General features: G+C 36.3%; 1 protein-coding gene across 1 annotated transcript; it reads right to left on the bottom strand.

Moving 5' to 3' along the window:
* Positions 1-502: 502 nt before the first annotated feature.
* LOC102144479 (interferon alpha-14) lies at positions 503-7231 on the bottom strand. The gene has a single exon (XM_005581626.5). The coding sequence runs from the start codon at positions 6589-6591 to the stop codon at positions 5932-5934; it is 660 nt and encodes a 219-aa protein (XP_005581683.3). The 5' UTR covers positions 6592-7231; the 3' UTR covers positions 503-5931.
* Positions 7232-21028: the final 13797 nt, after the last annotated feature.

Raw genomic sequence — 21028 nt, 5'->3', positions numbered from 1 at the left:
GTTTACTGCTAAAACGACTGGGATTTTAGTTTTTTTAAGGTGCATGTAGATCTAGGGATTCCAATTGCAAGAGCAGCACAATATCATCCTCTGCCCAGCACTATATTAACCATTTATGACTTCATCTCTGATCTGCCCTCTACTTTGTTATAATTGAAAATAACTAGCCTGTTGTCAAATACAGATTCACATATCTAAATTCAAACTCTCCAATTCACACAGTTTATAGGAATCAGACAAGTTACTATTCCCAAAAGTAGGGAATAATAGCCTCTGTCCCCCAGATAATCCTACAGCTTTCCTTCCCTGGATCAAATCCCCAGAATGTGTATGTGAACTGTAAATACTTGTGACATCATTTTTCCATCATTTATAAATTTCAGCTTCAAATCATGTGATAATCTTTAGATGACACTAGTAGAAAATGAGCCTGTTTATATAAAGGTAGAGATTATGAAATGGATCAATTTTAGAAAATAACCACATTTTAGAAATTTAGAAATTTTAGAAACAAACACATTTTATTATTCATTATTTTAAATGATTCATTTAAATTCTTCATATCATTGAACAATTAAAATATTATACATTGTGAAATGTGCACCAGGGTTTCCATAATAAAGGAGTCTTCATTTCAGAAACGTATATTTTATACATTAATTTAGTAGTTTATCCAGTCAACAAGCTTGTATTGAATTTTGGGCTCATCCTTATTATCAGACTCTGAGAATACAGGGCAAGTTTGCCCAAGTTATTATTCTTAGTCTTTAAAACACTGGGAGAGAGAGTATTTTTTCTTTTTTCACTTGAGATTGTATTGGGAATTTTTGCATACACATTTTTATGTAGTGTTTTACTGTGAAAATTTGTTTATATTTTGATTTCTTTGATTTTTATATTCAGGTTAGTGTCGATGAAACAATATAAATATAATTTTTAAATGGGCTATACGGTGGTTCTATGTGGCATTCACAACAACAAATATATTTATATTTCTCACTTCACTTTTCCTAGAAAGTGAAAGTGGTCTGATTTTTCATCTTAATTTGTGAGAACAAAAAGAAAACAAATGTAGGTCTAAATGTGATAAACCTGTAAGAGGAGAAATACCTAATGTAAATGATGAGTTAATGGGTATAGCAAACCAACATGATACATGTAGGGCTATTTAACAAACCTGCAAGCTTTGCACATGTGCCCTAGAACTTAAAGTATAATAAAAGAAAAGAATGACCAGAAGGGAACTTAGAAAATATCTTGAGACAGATGAAAATGAAAATACATCTTACCAAAATATATGTGATGCAGTGAAAACAGAGCTAAAGGGGATACTGAAAGCTTTAAAAGCTTATATTAAAAAAGAAGAAAGGCTTCAAACCAATGAACAAATTTCACAAGTTAAGGAAGTAGAAAAAGAAAAAATAAACACACAGCTAGGAAGAGGAAGAAAATAAGAAAGAAGAAATTTTATTAATAAGAAATTAATAAAATACAGAATAGAAAAGCAATTAAAAAATCAATGGAACTAAGCGTTAGTCTTTTGAAAGGATCAGTTGAAAGCTATAAAAGCTTATATTAAAAAAGAAGAAAGACCTCAAACCAATGAACTAACTTTAAAAGTTAAGGAACTAGAAAAAGAAGAAATAAACACATAGCTAGGAAGAGGAAGAAAGTAAGAAAGACGAAAGAGCTTAGAAAATATCTTGAGTGAGATGAAAATGAAAACACAACATACCAAAATGTATGTGATGCTGTGAAAACAGCTAAAGAGGAAATTGAAAGCTATAAAGGCTTATATTAAAAAAGAAGAAAGACCTCAAACCAATGAACTAACTTTACAAGTTAAGGAAGTAGAAAAAGAAGAAATAAACACATAGCTAGGAAGAGGAAGAAAATAAGAAAGATGAAATTTTATTAATAAAGAAATTAATAAAATACAGAATAGAAAAGCAATTAAAAAATCAATGGAACTAAGCGTTGGTCTTTTGAAAGGATCAACAAAATTGACAAACCCTGAAGTGTATTAAGAGATAAGTAGAGAAAAATCAAATAAAAATCAGAAATAACAGAGGACACATAACAACTGATGGCATAGAGGTAAAAAGGATTGGCCGAGCGCGGTGGCTCACGCCTGTCATCCCAGCACTCTGGGAGGCCGAGACAGGCGGATCACGAGGTCAGGAGATCGAGACCATCCGAGCTAACACAGTGAAACCCCATCTCTACTAAAAATACAAAAAGAAATTAGCCAGGCTTGGTGGCGGGTGCCTGTAGTCTCAGCTACTCAGGAGGCTGAGACAGGAGATGGCCTGAACTCTGGAGGCAGAGCTTGCAGTGAGTGGAGATCTCGCCTCTGCACTCCAGCCCGGTCGACAGAGAGAGACTCCGTCTCTAAATAAATAAATAAATAAATACATAGATAGATAAATAAGTAAAAAGGATTATAACAGACTACTATGAGCAATTATACTCCAACAAATTGATTAACCTGGAAGAAATATATAAATTCCTAGAAACAAACAACTTACCAAGACCAAATTGTGAATAAACAAAAAATCTGACTAGACCTATAACTAGCAAGGAGATCGAATCAGTCATCAAACTTCCCAATAACAAAAACAACAACAACAACAACAACAACAACAGCAGCAGCAAAACATAATCGGATGGCTTCAGTGGATAATTCTATCAAACATTTAGGGAATTAACACCAATCTTTCTCAAAAGCTTCCAAAAAATTGAAGAGGAAGGAATAGTTTCAAACTCATTTCATGAGACGAGCATTTCCCTGATGTCAAAGCCACATAAGGATACTGCAAGAAAACTACAGATCCATTTCCCCGATAGATATTGATACACAAATCCTCACTAAAATACTTGTAAACCAAATTCAACAGCACAATAAAAGGATTATACATCATGACCAAGGGGGATTTACTACTCGGTTGGAAGAATGTTTCAACATATGAAAATTAATCAATGCAATACATCACATTAACAAAATGAATGAAAAATATACATAACAATCTCTATAGATACAGAAAAAGAAATTGACCAAATTTCATATCCTTTCATGATAAAAAACATTCGACAAACTTGGAATAAAAGGAAGTTAGCTCAACATAATAAAGACCATATACGAGAATCCCACAATTAACATTATATTCAATGGTGAGAAACTGAAAGCTTTTCCTCTAAGATGAGGAACAAGGCAGGGAGGCCACTCTTACCACTTTTATATAACATAACATTTGTAGATCTAGCCATAGCAATTAACAAGAAAAAGAAATAAAAAGCATTCATATTGGAAAGGAAGAAGTAAAATAATCTTTTTTCAGATAGCCTGATCGTGTATGTAGAAAACTCTAAGTTTACACACATACACACACTCACATACAAACTATTAGAACTAATAAATGAATTCAGCAAAGTTGTAAAATATAAAATTAAGATGCAAAAATAAGTAGCATTTTTATATGCTAACAATGGACAAATCTGAAAAGGAAACTAAAAAAACAAAACCCATTTGCAATAGCATCAAAACAGTAAAGTACTCAGGAAAAAACTTAAACAAAGTGGAAAAAGATTTATATATTGAAAACTAGCAAACACTGCTGAAAGAAATTAAGGAAGAGAAATGAAAAGACATTTCTGTTCATGGATTGGGAAGCCTGTCATTGTTATGATTTTCAAACTATCCTAAGCAATACACAGATACAATGCAAGCCCTCTCAAAATCACTAAGGCATTTTTGGAAGAAGTAAAAAAATCTGTCCTATTTTTCTACAGCTTCACCAGCATCTGTTATTTCCTGACTTTTTAGTAATCGCCAGTCTGAGTGGCATGAGATGGTATCTCACGGTGGTTTTGGTTTTCATTTCTCTAGTGATCAGTGATGCTGAGCTTCTTTTATGTTTATTGGCCGCATATATGTCTGTTTTTAAGAAGTGTCTGTTCATGTCTTTGCCTACTTTTTGATGGGCCTTTTTTTTTTTTTTTGGTAAATTTTTTTAAGTTCTTCGTACATTCTGGATATTAGACCTTTGTCGGATGGGTAGACTACAAAAATTTTCTCCCATACTCTAGGCTGCTCGTTCGCTCTGATGATAGATAGTTTCTTTTGCTGTGCAGAAGCTCTTTAATTAGATGCTATTTGTCAATTTTAGCTTTTGTTGCAGTTGGTTTTGGTGATTTCATCATATAATCTTCGCCCATGCCTATGTCCTGAATGCTATTGCCTATGTTTCTTCTAGGGTTTTTATGGTTTTGGGTTTTATATAAGTCTTTAATCCATCTTGAGCTAATTTTTATATAAGGTGTAAGGAAGGGGTCCAGTTTCAGTTTTCTGCATACGGCTCTCCAGTTTTCCCAGTAGCATTTATTAAACAGGGAATCCTTTCCCCATTCCCAAAGTATTGAGAAAGAGAATCTCTTTTCCAGTTTCTGATTTTATTTTATGATAGAAATGTGTCAGTTTTTACTGACAATTAACAGAGTATTAATCAAAATAATGATTAATTACTCTTGTTATATTTTATGCTTTAAATATATAAAATATTAAATGTATTAATGTGATTTACCAGTGAATCACATTTATGAAATTTATTCAGTGACATATATTTTCAAAAGGGAAACACTATGCAGATAAAAGAAAATCCACATTTTTTTGGAGTCCAACTTATTACTTCCCACCTTTACAAAGGCAGATCTCCCACAATTTTCTATATGTGTTATCTTGATTTTTCTTTTCTCATTAATTCTTCTACCTACCCCAAAATGGCTTCTGCTGATTAATTCTATCAATCCAGCTCTCAGTAAGCTCTGCACTGCCATTTCTTTTCTTGCTGTAGTGCTCAGTTTTAATTCACATTTTTCGTAAGTCTATTGATTCTTTTTCTAAGCACATTTATTTTCTAAATATGCTTTTATCACCATTCCCTCTTGTCCTTCTGCTGTTAAGGTATTTCACCTCTGTTTTCTTTGTGTCTCTTCTGTTCCCCTACTTTAAAATCGTGGAAGGTCCTCAGAATGCAGTTTAAGTCTTTTTTTTCCCTCTCCACTTGCTCCCCAAATGACAGCCTTCATTTTTGGCCTTTCCATTGCCAGTTAGGAATGTCCAGATATGGTATTCCTTGGAAACTGCAAACTCATATATCTGACTAGCAATGTACATTTTCAATTACATGTTTGAAAGTCAGTTTATAGAGAATATCTCTTCTTTTAATTCCAGACATGTCTCAATCTACCTTCTGCTAAGAGGAATTCATTGCTTTTTTACTTCCTCACTATACAGCAGTTAGCATAACTGATATTAATTCAGTATTATTATTATTTTTAGATTTCTTTCTGGACAAAAGTCAAATATACAAGAGAACAGGAACTGTAGTTTTTATGTTCATGTTTATATCCTGAAGGCAACATATAACCTGGTATGGAAAAATGTATTTTTCTATAACTTGAATAGAATTATGATAGGTAACTTAATTAAATCATCTATTTTTAAGTCAGGTTGTACAGTCAGGCTTGGCATTTTATCTTAAAGAATAAACAAACACAAAAAATTTTGTATAGTAAAAATTTAGTGAAAATGGAAATTAATATATTGGCCAAATATGAAGAACATATATTATTATGTTAACCACAATGTAAAGGTACACATGATATTACATAAAAAATAATTTAAATATTTAAAATAGTTAAATAAATAAATATTCAAATAAACAGATGAACAGAGACATCAGCGTGGTCATCTGTAAAGGACTAGTGCCTGCACAGGCGAACACGATGCTTCTTTACACTCCTGAAAACATTTGAAAATTTTGATTCAACTCGTGGTGGTTATAAGAGACATGAGTCTTTGAAATGGAAGAACTCATTAAAGTGTGAGATGATGTATAGTCAATGAGGATCATTTCCATGTTGAACCAGTTTTCAATCCTTCCTCCTTAATCTTTTTTGCAAGTTTGTTGAAAAAGAGAGGGATCTCATGATTTCTGCTCTGACAATCTCCCAGGCACAAGGGCTGTATTTCTTCTCCATCAGATAGAGAGTGATTCTTTGGAAGTATTTCTTCACAGCCAGGATGGAGTCCTCATTCATCAGGGGAGTCTCTTCTACCCCAGCCTCCTGTATCACACAGGCTTCCAGGTCATTCAGTTGCTGGAAAAGTTCAATGTAGAATTTGTCTAGGAGGGTCTCATCCCAAGCAGCAGATGAGTCCTTTGTGCTGAAGAGATTGAAGGTCTGCTGGATCATCTCATGGAGGAGAGAGATGGCTTGAGTATTCTGGAACTGGTTGCCATCAAACTCCTCCTGGGGAAATTCAAAGTCATTTCTGTCCTTCAGGCATGAAAAAGGAGAGATTCTCCTCATTTGTGCCATGAGCATCAAAGTCCTCCTGTTATTCATGTTGTGGGTTTGAGATGGATTACAGCCCAGAGAGCAGCTTGACTTGTAGCTAAGCACCAGCAGGGCCATCATTAAAGCAAAGGGCAATGCCATTGGGAATCCTGAAGATGCTGCTGGGCTGGTTGATGAGGAGTAACCCTGAACCCTGGGCTGTAAGTTTTCTGAAGACCTTGCTCTGTGCATAGGTTTTAAATAGGGAACATACTAGCTTCCATTTTCTGAACGTCTTCATGTTTCTTTCTACTTCTCTTTTGGCTTTCCTTTGTGTCATGTCTACACGGGTATAGAGCAGTTTCTCAACCACTTTTATTTTCATTATTACCTCCTCTTTCCCTGCCCCATAGCCTTTTTAGAAATTTCTTTCTAATTCAAAGTCCCATTAAGTTTTAATAACAGGGATACACCATATATTTGTTGAGGTACTCTACATATCTATTTATAAGGAGTGTAAAGTTTAATCTTTTAATTCAACTTAGTGTTAAGAATGACCAAATGGGCTGGGCCCAGTGGCTCACACTTATAATTCCAGCACTTTGGGAGGCCAAGGCAGGTGGATCACGAGATCAGGAGTTCGAGACCTGCCTGGCCACCATGGTGAAACCCCATCTCTACTAAAAATACAAAAATTAGTTGGGCATGGTGGCAGGTGCCTGTAATCCTAGCTACTCGGGAGGCTGGAGCAGGAGAATTGCTTGAACCTGGGAGGCAGATGTTGCAGTGAGCCGAGATTGCAATATTGCACTGCAGCCTGGGCGACAGAGTGAGGCTCCATCTCAAAAAAAAAAAAAAAAAAAAAAAAAAAGAAAAAAAAAGAAAAAAAAAAAGAAAAGAAAGAAAAAAAGAAAGACCAAATGAAATTTTTAAGCTAAAAGTTAATGGTTAAATTTAAAACCCATGGGCATTTAACTCAATTTGTTTGTGTCTTTAAAGTGATTTATTTACCTATATAAAATGTAATATGTTCAATTACATCAGCAAATTAACAAATTATAAAAACACATAATAATACCTAATACAATAAAATACTTAAAAACATTTAAAACTGCTAAAGACTATTAAAATTTAATTTTTTAAACATTTTCTTTTAGTCTATTTACCTTTTAATTTTCCTTTATGTTCGAAAATGTTTAACTTCACTAGCTGCTAGATATTCATCCAAATATTGTCTAGATTTTTTTTCTCTTCAGTGCTTGACAATTATTGATGTATTTGAACACCTTTAGTAGAATTAAATAATAAAATATAAAGTATTTGCATTTAATTCTTAAAGCCCACAACACAGTCAGAAATGCTAAGGATTAAACATAAGCAACATTCATAAGATGGCTGCTGACAGCCCATTTGTATACAGAGGCCACCTGAGATGATATGACTTTGACATCTAGTAAACCTTGGAAATTCCTCCAATCACAGCACCCATTTGACATAGGTGTGTAACACTGATCTTATATACCTTGTATCTTCCATGAACTCAATGTCAGTGCTTTTCATGTGACACACAAGAAAACCCACTGGAAAAAAAAGTACTAAGGAATAAGGTTTTGTCAGATAGAGTTGAGTTTTAGAGTGTTACCAATCACCGAAATACCTGAGATTTGTTTCCACACTCAGAAATAACTTTTACACCGTTGGGAGCAATATCATACGGAATGAGTATATGTAGCTAAGAAAAAAAACATTAATTTGATTAAACAAATTTTTTGGCACTAAAATTTAAATTTCCAAAGGACCTGCAGATGTTCCAATTCTGGTTCATTTTTATCAAACTAAAGGAAACCCTTTTTGTCCTGAATGTCCATAATAGGATGTAAATGTGATCACATAAATGTGTTGTACAATTGTTTTACATGCAGAACAGCAGAAACCTTTATTTCTCATTTTCATTTTCATTTTTATTGAAAACAAAGGTTGTCCACTTTTTGCATCCTAAAGAAGTGGGACAAAAGAAACCCCAAAACAAATGTATATCTAAATTTGATAAAAGTATAAAAAGGAAGCAATATATTAATGGGAAAAAACAAGGACAAAAAGCAACTTACCCACATTCAGCCCAGCCAAGGTAGAGATTAAGGAATGGAGAAGAAAAGAGGCAAGAAAGTGGAACAGATGTAGATCAAAGGCAGCAAATGATCATGGGCTAGAAGAAAAGTAATCATTCCTGATCAAGGGTGTGTTTTTGTTTTGCTGAATACAGCCTTCACAGAGAGTCATGGGACACACACCAACCGCATGAGTTTGTGCATTAAAAAGGCAAATTTAAAAGACTACAGTATACTCTCCACATAATGGTTAAGTGTTATTTCCCAAGCTCTCCCTTAATGTATACATAAACTCAAGAGGTCAATGTTTTTCTTATCATGTCTCTTAGAAGAAACAAGGGAATTGATTATCTCAAAGGACACTTCTCCCAACTTAATGTGTGTGTTGTCAATGTTTTGGAATTTAGCCATTCTAATATGTATGTAGTGGTATCTCATTATTATTTTAATGTGCAATTCCCTAGTAGTGTATGATGCTGAGCATATTTTCATATGTTATTTTCCATCTTTATATCTAGTTTGGTTAGGAGTATATTCGGAGGTTTTCCTAATTTCTAATTGGGTTGTTTGTTTTCTTATTGCTGAGTTTTAAGTATTCTTTGAATATATGTATATATATACACACACACACATACACATACACACACATATATATGTTAATTTTTAATTTTTGTGGGTATATAGAAGTATATATTTAAGGGATACATGAGATGTTTTGGTACAGGCATACAATGAGTAATAATTTCATCAGGGTAAATAGGTAAATCACCTCAAGGTTTTATCCTTTCTTTGTGTTACAAATAATGTAATTATACTCTTTTAGTTATCTTTAAATGTACAATAAATTATTGTTGACTGTAGTCACAATGTTATGCTATCAAACTTGATCTTATTCATTCTATATAACAGTATTTTTGTATCCCTTAGCCTTTCCCTCTTTCCTCCTCCACTACCCTTCTCAGACTCTGGTAACTACCCTTCTACTCACTATCTCCATGAGTTCAATTGTTTTAATTTTTAGCTCCTACAAGTGAGTGAGAACATGTGAAGTTTGTCTTTCTATGCCTGGCTTATTTCACTTAACACAATGACTTCCAGTTCCATCCATGTTGTTTCAAATGACAGGATATCATTTTTTAAATGTGTCAATTGTACTCCATTTTATATGTATATGTATTATTTGTATATTTTGGATAACGGCCATTTATTAGATGTCTTTGCAAATATATTCTCCCAGTATGTGGCTTTTCAAATTCTCACGACAGTGTCTTTTGCAAAGCAGAAGTTTTAATTGTAATAAAATCCAATGTATCATTTTTTAAAATGAATCATACTTTTGGTATTTTATCTAAAGTTATCACCAAACACTAGGTCATCTAGATTTCCATGTTTTCACAAGGACATGTTTTTGGAAAACATACCTTATTTTCTTACTAGGTATGATTCTTTCAGTTGGTGCCAATATTCGGAGTGCAAATCCAAGTTACATTCAGGTATAATGGGTGTGGGAATTTAAATTACAAAACCAATATTATTTTCATCCTTTTCACAGTACCATCTCACCTTAAAATCCTGAGGTTTCACATCTCTAGTGACACCCTCTGTTCTGAAGTGACAAAGTGTAGCTTGATTAATATGGGATCAGGAGTTAATCCCATTTAATTCTAACAGGGAATTAGCATCCAGAATACACAAGGAACTCAAACATCTCAAGAGCAAAAAAAAAATAATGTGATTATAAAATGGGCAAATTATCAGGAGTTTGAGAGAGTTTAAGAATAAACAGAAAATGCCAAACAAGTTTTGGTATACTGATAGTACCGCCATATAGGGCCTGCCTTATCTCCTTGAAGACCTCACTAATTCCACAGCAGAATCAGATTTTTATAAATCAAATAAATGTTATTATCCCTTATTTTGATGATTAAAATAAACTCTTCGTATAATTTAACAATTAAAATATGCAAAGTTTTGAAATTGGCATACAAGTTTCTTTAATAGATGAGTATTCTGTTCAGAAATGTATTTTGCAAAAATTGATAACTTTTACTAGTTTATCCAATCATTTTTATTAGATTTTAGAGTTCATTCTAATCATCACATCCTGAGAATATTCATTATTTCTGAGCAAGCTATTTTTCTTAGTCTATCCAACACTGGGAAAGCAGCATTTTTTTTCTTTGTTCACTTGAGATTCTATTGAGAAATTATGTATAACCTCTCTTCATGTGGTGTTTTACTGTGCAAATTTGTTTTTCTACCCCAGGTTCTTTTCCTTTATATATTCAATTTTATATTAATGAAGGGAGGTGAGCATGACAAAACAAATGAAATGTACAATGTTTCCATATAGCATTCACAAGACCAGATCTTTCTTTCTTCATTCCACTTTTTTTTTAGAAAGTAAAAGTGGTCTGATTTTGCATCCCAATGCACAGGAACAGAAAGAAAACACATGTATATCTAAATGTGATAAAAATACAAGGATCACAAATTTAAAAAGGAAATTAAAACATATATTAAGATAAATGAAAATTTAAACAAAACATTCCAAATGTTTTGGAAACCAGTACTAAGTGGAAAATTTACAGCTGTAAAAGCATACACTTTTACATACACTTTTACAACTATAAGAACATAAATAGAAGAGATTCAATCAACAACCTAACTTTAAACTCTAAGTAGAAAAAGAACAAACTAAACCCAAAGCTAAGAGAAGGAAGGAAATAATAAAGACCTGAGCAAAGTTAATGAAATAGAGCATGGAAAAACAGAAAAAAATTAACAAAATTGAGTTAAATTTTTGAAAAAATTTACAAACCCTTAACTAGATTATGAAAAAAGAGACATAACTCAACAAAAACTAGAAATTCAAGAAAAGAGATTACAACTGATGGTACAAAATGTGTCCAGAATTGGTGGGTTCTTTGTCTCGGTGACTTCAAGAATGAAGCCACGGACTCTCGCAGTGAGTGTTACAGTTCTTAAAGATGGTGTGTGCGGAGTTTGTTCCTTCAGATATTCAGATGTGTCTGGAGCTTCTTCCTTGTGGTGGGTTCGTGGTTTCACTGACAGGAGTGAAGATGCAGACCTTCGCAGTGAGTCTTACAGCTCTTAAATGCAGCACGTCTGGAGTTGTTCCTTCTTCCTGGTGGGTTCGCGGTCTGGCTGGCTTCAGGAGTGTTAACAGCTCATAAGTGTTAACACCTCATAAAAGCAATGTAGACCCAAAGAGTGAGCAGCAGCAAGATTTATCCTAAAGAGCAAAAGAACAAAGCTTCCACAGTGTGCAAGACGACGCCAGCTGGTTGCAGCTGGTTGGAGCCAGCAGCCTGCTTTTATTCCTTTATCTGGCCCCACCCACATCCTGCTGATTGTTCCATTTTACAGCGAGCTGATTGGTCTATTTTACAGAGAGCTGATTGGTTCGTTTTACAGAGAGCTGATTGGTCCATTTTGACAGAGTGCTGATTGGTGCATTTACAATCCCAGAGCTAGACACAGAGTGCTGATTGGTGCGTTTACAATCCTTTAGCTAGACACAGAGTGCTAGACAGAAAAGTTCTCCAAGTCCCCACTAGGTTAGCTAGATACAGAGTACTGATTGGTGTATTTATAAACCTTGAGCTAGACACAGAGTACTGATTGATGGCGTCCACAATCCCTTAGCCAGACATAAAAGTTCTCCAAGTCCCCACTAGATCCAGGAGCCCAGCTGGCTTCACCCAGTGGATCCTGCACCAGGGCTGCAGGCAGAGCTGCCGGCCAGTCCTGCACTGTGTGCCTGCACTCCTCAGCCCTTGGGCGGTCGATGGGACTGGGCGCTGCAGCACACAGAGCAGTACTGGTCAGGGAGGCTCGGGCGGCACAGGAGCCCACAGTGGTGGGGGGAGGCTGGGGCATGGCGGATTGCAGGTCCTGAGCCCTGCCCAGTGGGGAGGCAGCTGAGGCCCGGCTAGAATTCGAGCAGGGTGCATGCCGGCTGGCAGTGCTGGGGGACCAGGTGCAACCTCCACAGCTGCCAGCCAGGGTGCTAAGCCCCTCACTGCCCTGGGCTGGCAGTGCAGCCCGCGCCACCCCCGCTCCCCATGCCCACCGGAACTCGCGCTGGACTGCGAGCACTTTGTGCAGCCTAGGTTCCTGCCCACGCCTCTCCCTCCACACCTCCCGGCAAGTAGAGGGAGCTGGTTCTGGCATCGGCCAGCCCAGAGAGGGGCTCCCACAGTGCAGTGGCGGGCTGAAGGGCTTCTCAAGTGCCACCAGAGTGGACGCTGAGGCGCTGAGAGCAAGGGCTGCTAGAACGTTGTCAACTCTCAAAAACGTTAAGGCTCACAAAAGAGTCCTATAAACAATTAAACACCAACAAATTATATAACCTAGAAGAAATTGATTAATTCTTAGAAACATACTAATTCATGAAGAAATAAAACATTTGAACCAACTTATTACTTGTGAGGAGATTTAATTAATATACAAAAACTTACCCACCACTACCAACAAAAAGGCCCATGATCATGTGGCTTCACTGCAGAACTCTACCTGCCATTTTAAAAAGTATCACTAATTCCTCTCAATTTCTTCCAAAACACTGAAGAGGAAGGCAGATTTCCAATATCATTTGATAAGGCTGTCATTACTCTGAAATCAAAGCCAGACTAAGATACTATAAGAAATGAAAACCATAGACTAAAATCCCTGTTGAATATTGATGCAAAAATCCACAACAGAACACAAGCAAACCAAATTCTATAGCACATTAAAATGATTATACACTATGACCAAGTGGGACTTAGTTCTGGAGTACAAAGCTCAATACATGAAAAATCAATCTATGTATTACACTGCATTAACTAATGAAGAAAAAAATGCATGATTATCTCAACAGATGAAGGAAAAGCATTTGACAAAATTCCCCTTTCATGATAAAAACACTCAATGAAGTTGAAATAGAAGCAAATTACCTCAAAATGATAAAGGCCATATATAAAAATCCCACAGCTAACATTGTAGTCAATGGTGAAAAATGGAAAGCTTTTCCTTTAAGATCAGGAACAAGTCAAGGCTGACTTTTGCAAACGTCTTTGCTTCATTAGAAATTGTGATCTTGCAATGTCGACATTAATAATACCTGTCCTCATGGGAAGGCTCTGTCCCCTCCCTCTCTTGCTAGTAAATGTACTCAAACACCTGCCTATCTCTGCTCTGTTAAGGTATTGTTTCATTTTGTTTTGTTTTGAACAAAGTCTCCATCATGACCAAAATTCATGAGATTCCTGCACTGGGATGACTTGCTGGGCCCTAGGGAGGAAGTAGAAGTTTGCAGCTGGCACTGGAGTAATTCTTGCCACTTCCAATTCTTTCAAGTTGAGAGAGCATCAAGCTCACCCATGCTGGGGACACTGATGTTGGCCACATCTCTGTTAGAGAACATGTGCTGTCAGCATTCACTTCAGTCTTCTCTCCTGATCACAATGATTTGAACAGTTGACTTAGGGCTCCTGTTGGAATTGTTCAGTCTCCTGAGGTCTGTCTTTAATTTCATGATGTGTACTTTCCGTTGCTAAAAAAAAAATGAGAGAGCCCTGTCCCTTCTGCAGTCTCTTCTAGTGGAATTAGAACTTGGAAGCTTCTGAATAGAGGCACAGATGAGATTCTGCACCCAAAGAGCTGGTAAGAATGCAGAATTGCATCTGTGCCTCCATTCAGAAGGACAGGGGTTGTCTCCGTTTACCATGGTTGTGCTGGATTGGGCTTCAATAGGTGTTGACCTCTGCAGCTCATGAATCACCTGGCAGGAAGACTGGAAGCAAAGCCAAGTTCCTACCCTTGCTTCTGAGGCTTGAAAAACATGGCTGTCTCCAGTTGTTGCTACATAGTAATCCCTCGCCCTGTCTCCCTAGGCACCGGAGCACTGATCCCTACTCTCCACACCCCTTCTAGATCTACTAGATGTGCTTTGGCTGGGGTGAGGGTAAGAAAAGTAAAATCAAGTCCACAGTGGGACGTGGGTGGGGCGGCCAGCTCAGCGCTCACGCTGCCTACGACACCCCTGCACAGTCGGTCCAGATCTGCTGCTCAGTTCCCCAATACTGTAGAATATATAACAAATTAGTATCTCCAAGATATAAAACAAGATATGGCCATTGAGATTTCCAGGTCAAGGTGCCAGTAATGAGCCAAGTCATGAAATATTTGCACCCTAAAAAGTAATGGGGAAAAAAAAGCACATAAAAAAATCAACGAAAGAATTAAAGGGGTCATAATATTTGAAGTTTTTATACAATTACAAAGACAGAGATAGGTTTACGAAAGAAGGACAGAAGAAAGAAAAGAAAAAGAGAAGAAAGCAAAGGAAGGAAGGAAGGAAAAGAAAGAAAAAGAAAGAAACAGAAGGAAAAGAAAGAAAAAGAAAGAAAGAGAAGGAAAGGAAGGAAGGAAGGAAGGAAAGAAGGAAGGAAGGAAAGAAAAGGAAAGAAAGAAAAAAAGAAAAGAAAAGAAAAGAAGAGAGAGGAAGGGAGGGAGGGAGGGCAGGCAGGCTGTGTGCTCCTGCTTCTGTCCTGGTTCCCCATAAGTGGTGGGGGAGGAAAGGAAGGTAAGGGACAAAAACCCTTTAACATGTAAATTAACGTCCTCTAACCCATCAAAAGGATAGAAGCAATCTAATGGTTGGGTCTCTAACCTGAGGTAGAGATTTGAGAGATGCCTTCCAAATTGAAACCCCACCCTGCTGCCTGAGAAATTCACATGGGGCCAATTTACACACGTTTCCTGAGGAACTTCGTCAATTACAATTTTGAGCAGGTTACCTCAGTATATTTCAATTCTACCCAAATAGATAGTGCACAGGTGTCAACTGGCAATCACTGTAATCTCTGAAATTCCTTTACTTACGCTAGTGCTCTAACTACTAAGTCTAGGTAGAACTGATGCAAGCTCATTCATTATTCAAAGTGAGAGTAAGAATTTTCTCCTGATTATAAAGTCAAGGGACAGAATCTGATAATAGGAAGGAATTTGTAAAACTGGCAGCTTAGTCTTAAGAAAGAGCTAATGTAGCTTCAAACAGGAGGTTTTTTTCCTGGTTTCTCTTGCAGTTCTACACCCAGATTGGCAGGCTGTACTGATTCCTAACGTAGCAGAATACGTAGTGGGAGGGATTAGACAGGAGGCCCTGGGAGGTTGGGCAGGCTGGAGGCAAGGGAAACATTCTGTCTCTTTCTCTCTCCTCATAGCTGTTCATTGCCCTTAGAGAATATGCCCTGCCTGAAGCTGGGAGTATTTTCTCTCTGTGTGATACAAAACCTAAGGAAATGGGCTTATTTCAGTACTGGGGTCAGTTCCTGACAGGAAAGAGCCTCTTTTTAGCTCTGAAGAAAAATCTCCTGCCAGGAACACACTTCTGCATAAACAGAAAAGCCTGCTCCCCACAGACCTGGCTGCTGTCTTGTTCTGTCATGGCCAGTAGGTGGCTGTCTGCTTCTGTTAATGTTGTAATAGCCCCCAAGTAAAACGGAACCTGCCTTTTATTTTCCTACAGCTGCTGTTACATTGTTGTAACAGGGGCATTCCCTCATTTCTGGAAATAGTCATCAGACGAAAATAAAAAGAGGTTTTTTATATATAAGAGTTTCTGAAAAACCTAGAACTTTCATTCAACTTCTGCTTTTAATTAGTGGCTTTGTACTCTTAAGGGGAAATTGAAGGACAAAACCCACAAGAGGACTGAAATCAGCTATATGAATAGGCAGTGCAGGTTAATGAGGAGTGAAGAGGAGAGAACACTGGGGATTTCTAAAGGAAGAGGACGGAAACTAACGTGATATGGGAGTGAAGAATGGGATCCAGACAAACAGGGAGGAAAGGGGGAAGTATGTCAGATATCGGACTTGAAAAATGGGTACTATGTGCAGGTCTATTTTACTTCAGTTTAGGAGATTAACTTATCTTTCAGATATTTCTACAAGTTGCGTTTTCCTGACTGAATATACAATTCAGACTAATCTTCCATCTGAAGGGTGACTATTTTTCAGTCTTCTAGGAACACTTCCTAGAATGCAGTTGTTTAGACTGTCATGTTACTGAAAGGAGGTGGGAGAGTTCAGTATTCTGATATTTATATCTATATAAAAAATAGAAAATAACCATATTTGAGCCCTCGCTCAGTGGCAAATACTCTTAAGTGCTTTAAAATGTTTTAGTTTGTTTAATACAACTGTATGAATATTTCTACCCTATATTTACTTAAGGGGACTGAGGCTCAGAGAAGTTAAGTGAATTTCCCAAGATTATACATAATTGGTGGCAGAATCAAGATACAATGTAGAGTCCTGAATTGCATATTATGGACAATTCATATTTTAGAATTCTATTAAGTTTTAAAACGTGCTTTGACTCCAGAATTAAACATCTGTCTTGATCCCTTGTCTTTATTTTATTGGTGCAGGTGCATGCTGTTGTATTTTTTGCTGGTGCTCACCTATTCTCTACCTTAGATATTGGGGAAAAGAAATTCCTTGATCCACTTTTACTCTTCCATTGTATGAAGATATTGTCCCAGAATATTGTATTCATTGCAATTTGGTTACTTGTTCATCCTCAAGGGCCAGTGATTTTTTGTGAAGTTTATGCTTTACATGGTAGATAAAATATGAATTTAATCAGGAATAATACATTATAATAATGTAAAAGTATAGAAGAAGAATTCTTGGCATAACTATCCCTACTAGAAAATGAAATGAGTCTTTAATAGTAATGCTGGAAACAGTGTGATATAGGGGAAAATTAGATAAACCAACTTTTAAAGTATATAGTCTTTGAAATTATGTGTAGTAATTAGATTTGGGAATATATATATATATATATATATATATATATATATATATATATATAATGCTAATGTGGCAGAAAGGAGTTTTCCATAAGTGGTTCTAAAATGATGAATTGGGAATAAAGGCAGAAGTCAATGTAAAATCTCATTCTATGCCATAGATAATAATAAAATTTTGATGGAATGGAGACTTGAAAATAAGATTAGATTTTAAATAAAGAAGAGGGGGCCTGGGCTGTTATTGTAAGCTCATGAAAAATAGCTAAACTACAAAAATATGTGGTTATTTTTAATGTACAAATATTTCTGACTTCTTCCTATGAAACAGAGCATGGCTAAGAGACTTTTCCTAGTAAGATGATGGAGTGGACCCTGATCTTAGGATTTGCTCACCTAGAAACAGAAAAGGTAGGAAAACTATGTAAAATATATAAAACACACAAACCACTGTCGAAGAATGGAAGAGGAATAATATTTGAAAAGTGTTAGGACATCAATTAGAAAGGGGCAGTATGATGGTTAATTTTATATGTCAACTTGCCTAGGCCAGGGAACCCAGATGTTTGGCCAAACATTCTTCTAGGTGTTTCTGTGCAGATATGTTTTAGATCAGATTAACATTTAAATTAGTAGACTTTGAGTAAAGCAGACTATCCTCCATAATGTGGGTGGGCTTCCTCCAATCAGTTGAAGGCCTTAATAGGGAAAGATATACCTCCTCTGAAGAAGAGGGTATTCTACCAGCAGACTACCTTTGGACTCCAATTGCCACTTTGTCCATGGTCTCCACCCTGCCAGACTACCCTACAGATTTGAATCTGCCAAGATTGCACAATTATGTGATCCAATTTCTTAAAATAAATCTCTCTCTCTCCATCCTCTTTGTTCTGTTCTCTGGAGAACCCTCACATATACAGCGTGGAAAGCTATGCCATGTCCACCTCCTAAATTTCTTCATCCTCCCCTCTGGAGGACAGAAGAAGTCTACAAAGGACAAAATGTGTTGAACTTTATCTAAGGCTCGAGTCAACTCCCATTTGGAAAGCAGCAAATTCAAATGTTGAGTGTACAGCCTAAGGAAAACATTCGAGTCCCCTCTGCAGTTGCAGGCCCTCCCTCCCTGCTATCTTAGCAATTCATGCACTTCCTGGTGAAATACCTTCGTAAAAATATGGTGCCTATTATAAGAATGCCTCTAAAATTATACCAAATTTGATATATTTGAATAAATAAGTTATACTAGCTCTCAGGTAAAATGACACTATTCTTTCATATTCCTCAGCTTTCCTGAAACTTCTGTTTTTTGCTACCTAGGCAGTGTTTTTACTACTAAGTAAAAGAGATGTCAAAATCATTATTCAAAGCAACAGTGAAAGTATTCTACTATTTGTTAATATTTGAAGTCTGATATTAGGAATGAATCTGTGAAACTAAGATTGTACTGTTGAGAGTTTAATGCGCCCTATTAACATGAGATTTTTACAATGACCATTGAGTTCCATGCCAAGATTGGCAGCTCTGCCTATCCCTTGGAGTCCCAAAGTATGTAGAAGGGGTGATTCCAAGGAGGGTAGACTGCTTTGCACCATAGACTCTAGGCAGGGGTACAACCCTCTCTGTTTCTCTAACTGCCAATCCTAAGGATTCCCTGCCCTGCCTGAAGCTGGAGAGTCACTGTCTTTGTAAGGAAACAAACAAGGGTAGGAAACAAGCTTATGACAATATTTGAATCTGTTCTTGCCAAGAAGTAGCCTTTTTCCACATAAAGATAAATCCCCAGAAGTGATAGGGTTTCTGAATAAATCAGCCTTCTAGTCTTGGTGGCTGCCCTTGTCACCTTTGACCATCTTCCCCTGAGAGGTTTTCAGGAGCACACACATAAACTGGATTGTCTTTTCTCTTTCCTTTTTGCTAAGCTACTATTACATTATAGTCAATGGAAATTCAGAAAAACCTCTCTTATAGATGTTTCTGCAAAACCTAGAAATTTTATTTCACTTCTGCTTAGCATTTGTGGCATTTTGCTCATTTGGGAACCCATGAGGTCAAAAGCACAACAGAACTGAAAGCAGCTGTGTGAATGGGCAGGAAAATGAAGGGAGTGAATGACCTGGGTCCCATGGGGAATCCACCCTGGAGAGGAAGGAATCCCTAGTGATATAAGAGTGCATCCTGGAATGCTGAGAGCCAGGGAGGGAATGTGTCAGGTGCCTGAATCAGTAAATAAACATCATGTGTCTTCTGCACTTCGATCTACATGCTTATTCTCCTGTGTCATGTATTTATACAAGCCACCATTCCCTGACTGCATATAAATAGGACATTTCTTTGAAATGAGGAGTAAACATTTTTCAGCCTCTCTACAGATAACAGAATCTAGTTTTTTAGGCGGCCTTTCTGGGAGGTCAGTTATTAAAAGGTAGGACATAGTTCCTAAGAATTTTACAGAAACACAAATAATATTCTTTTTTACCGCTGAATGAAGAAAAATAGGGAAATACCTCCCATATTTTAACTCCTTACTCAATGGGAGGTACTATGGTAGGTACTTTAAACTGCATGGGTTCCTTTAATATTCACAAGTATCTAAATAGTTCTATTTATGAGAAAACTAAGGCTCAAAGAGATTAGACGCCTTGATCAACATCACACTTACGTCTAAGCAGAATGAAATTTTAATGTCAAATTCTTTCATGTAAATTACAGGTGATTTTGTCAGTTTTGTATTCAGGATCTCTGTGCAAATTGTTAAATTTCCTTTTACTCATGAATTACACAGAACTTTTTCTTGCTGTCTGAATTTCTATGGTTCATGCTGTATTTTCAACTGGTTTTGACCAATTTTTTTTCTTCACTGTATATTGGGAAAGAGATTCTTTGATGCAATTTCTTACTTTTGTGAAGGAAGTTTATCAGTAATGTTTATAGTAATTTGGTTATTTTGGGATCAATATAAGACTCCAATATTCATAAAATCTGATAAAATTACCAATTACCAATATAAAAGAATTCTTATCGTATCTACATCCACCAGAGAGCAGCAGTAAAACTAGTAAATCAATGATGTAAGTAACTTAATTAATAAAGCCAATAATTCCAGTAACTATTATATTAACAGTATTAATGTAATATTTTCATTGAATTAGTCATATATTCTAGCCCAACAAATTAACAAAAACTGAGCAGCTTTGATATTCAATGTAGTATTAAAATAATAATAAATTATAAGTTATTGAATGTCATGATTTATAATAAGTATATATAGCATATCATATAATTTGTCACTACATCAATTCTATGAAATTTATCCAGAAAAAATATTGCAGAAAAGGAAAACCTATGTACAGAAAAAATAACCTACGTTTTTTCAAGATTTCATCCTATTTCCTTCTTCTCTCCCTACCTTCTCTTATTTACACTTCTACCTTCTTCATTATGGTTTCTGCTGATTAAATCTACCAAAACAGCTGTCACTGCAATTGCCAGTGCCATCTATTTTTCCATTGCAGTGGGTAGTTTCAATCCACACCCTTCATGAATCCAGTGACTACTCTTCTAAGCATGTTTATTTTCTTAAATATGCTTCATCACCTTTCTCTCTCATTGTCCATAGTCTCATATGGCCATTCCACTTGTTTTCTTTGTGGCTCTTCTCTCCCCTTCCTTTAAGGGTTGAAGGCTCTCAGAACCAAATTTAAGTACTTTTCTCCCTTTACACTCTCTCCCCACATGATCACCTCCATTTCTGTGCTTT

This window comes from Macaca fascicularis, chromosome 15, assembly GCF_037993035.2.
Source record: "Macaca fascicularis isolate 582-1 chromosome 15, T2T-MFA8v1.1".
Lineage (NCBI taxonomy): Eukaryota > Metazoa > Chordata > Mammalia > Primates > Cercopithecidae > Macaca > Macaca fascicularis.
This window is presented reverse-complemented; position numbering and strand designations above follow the sequence as displayed.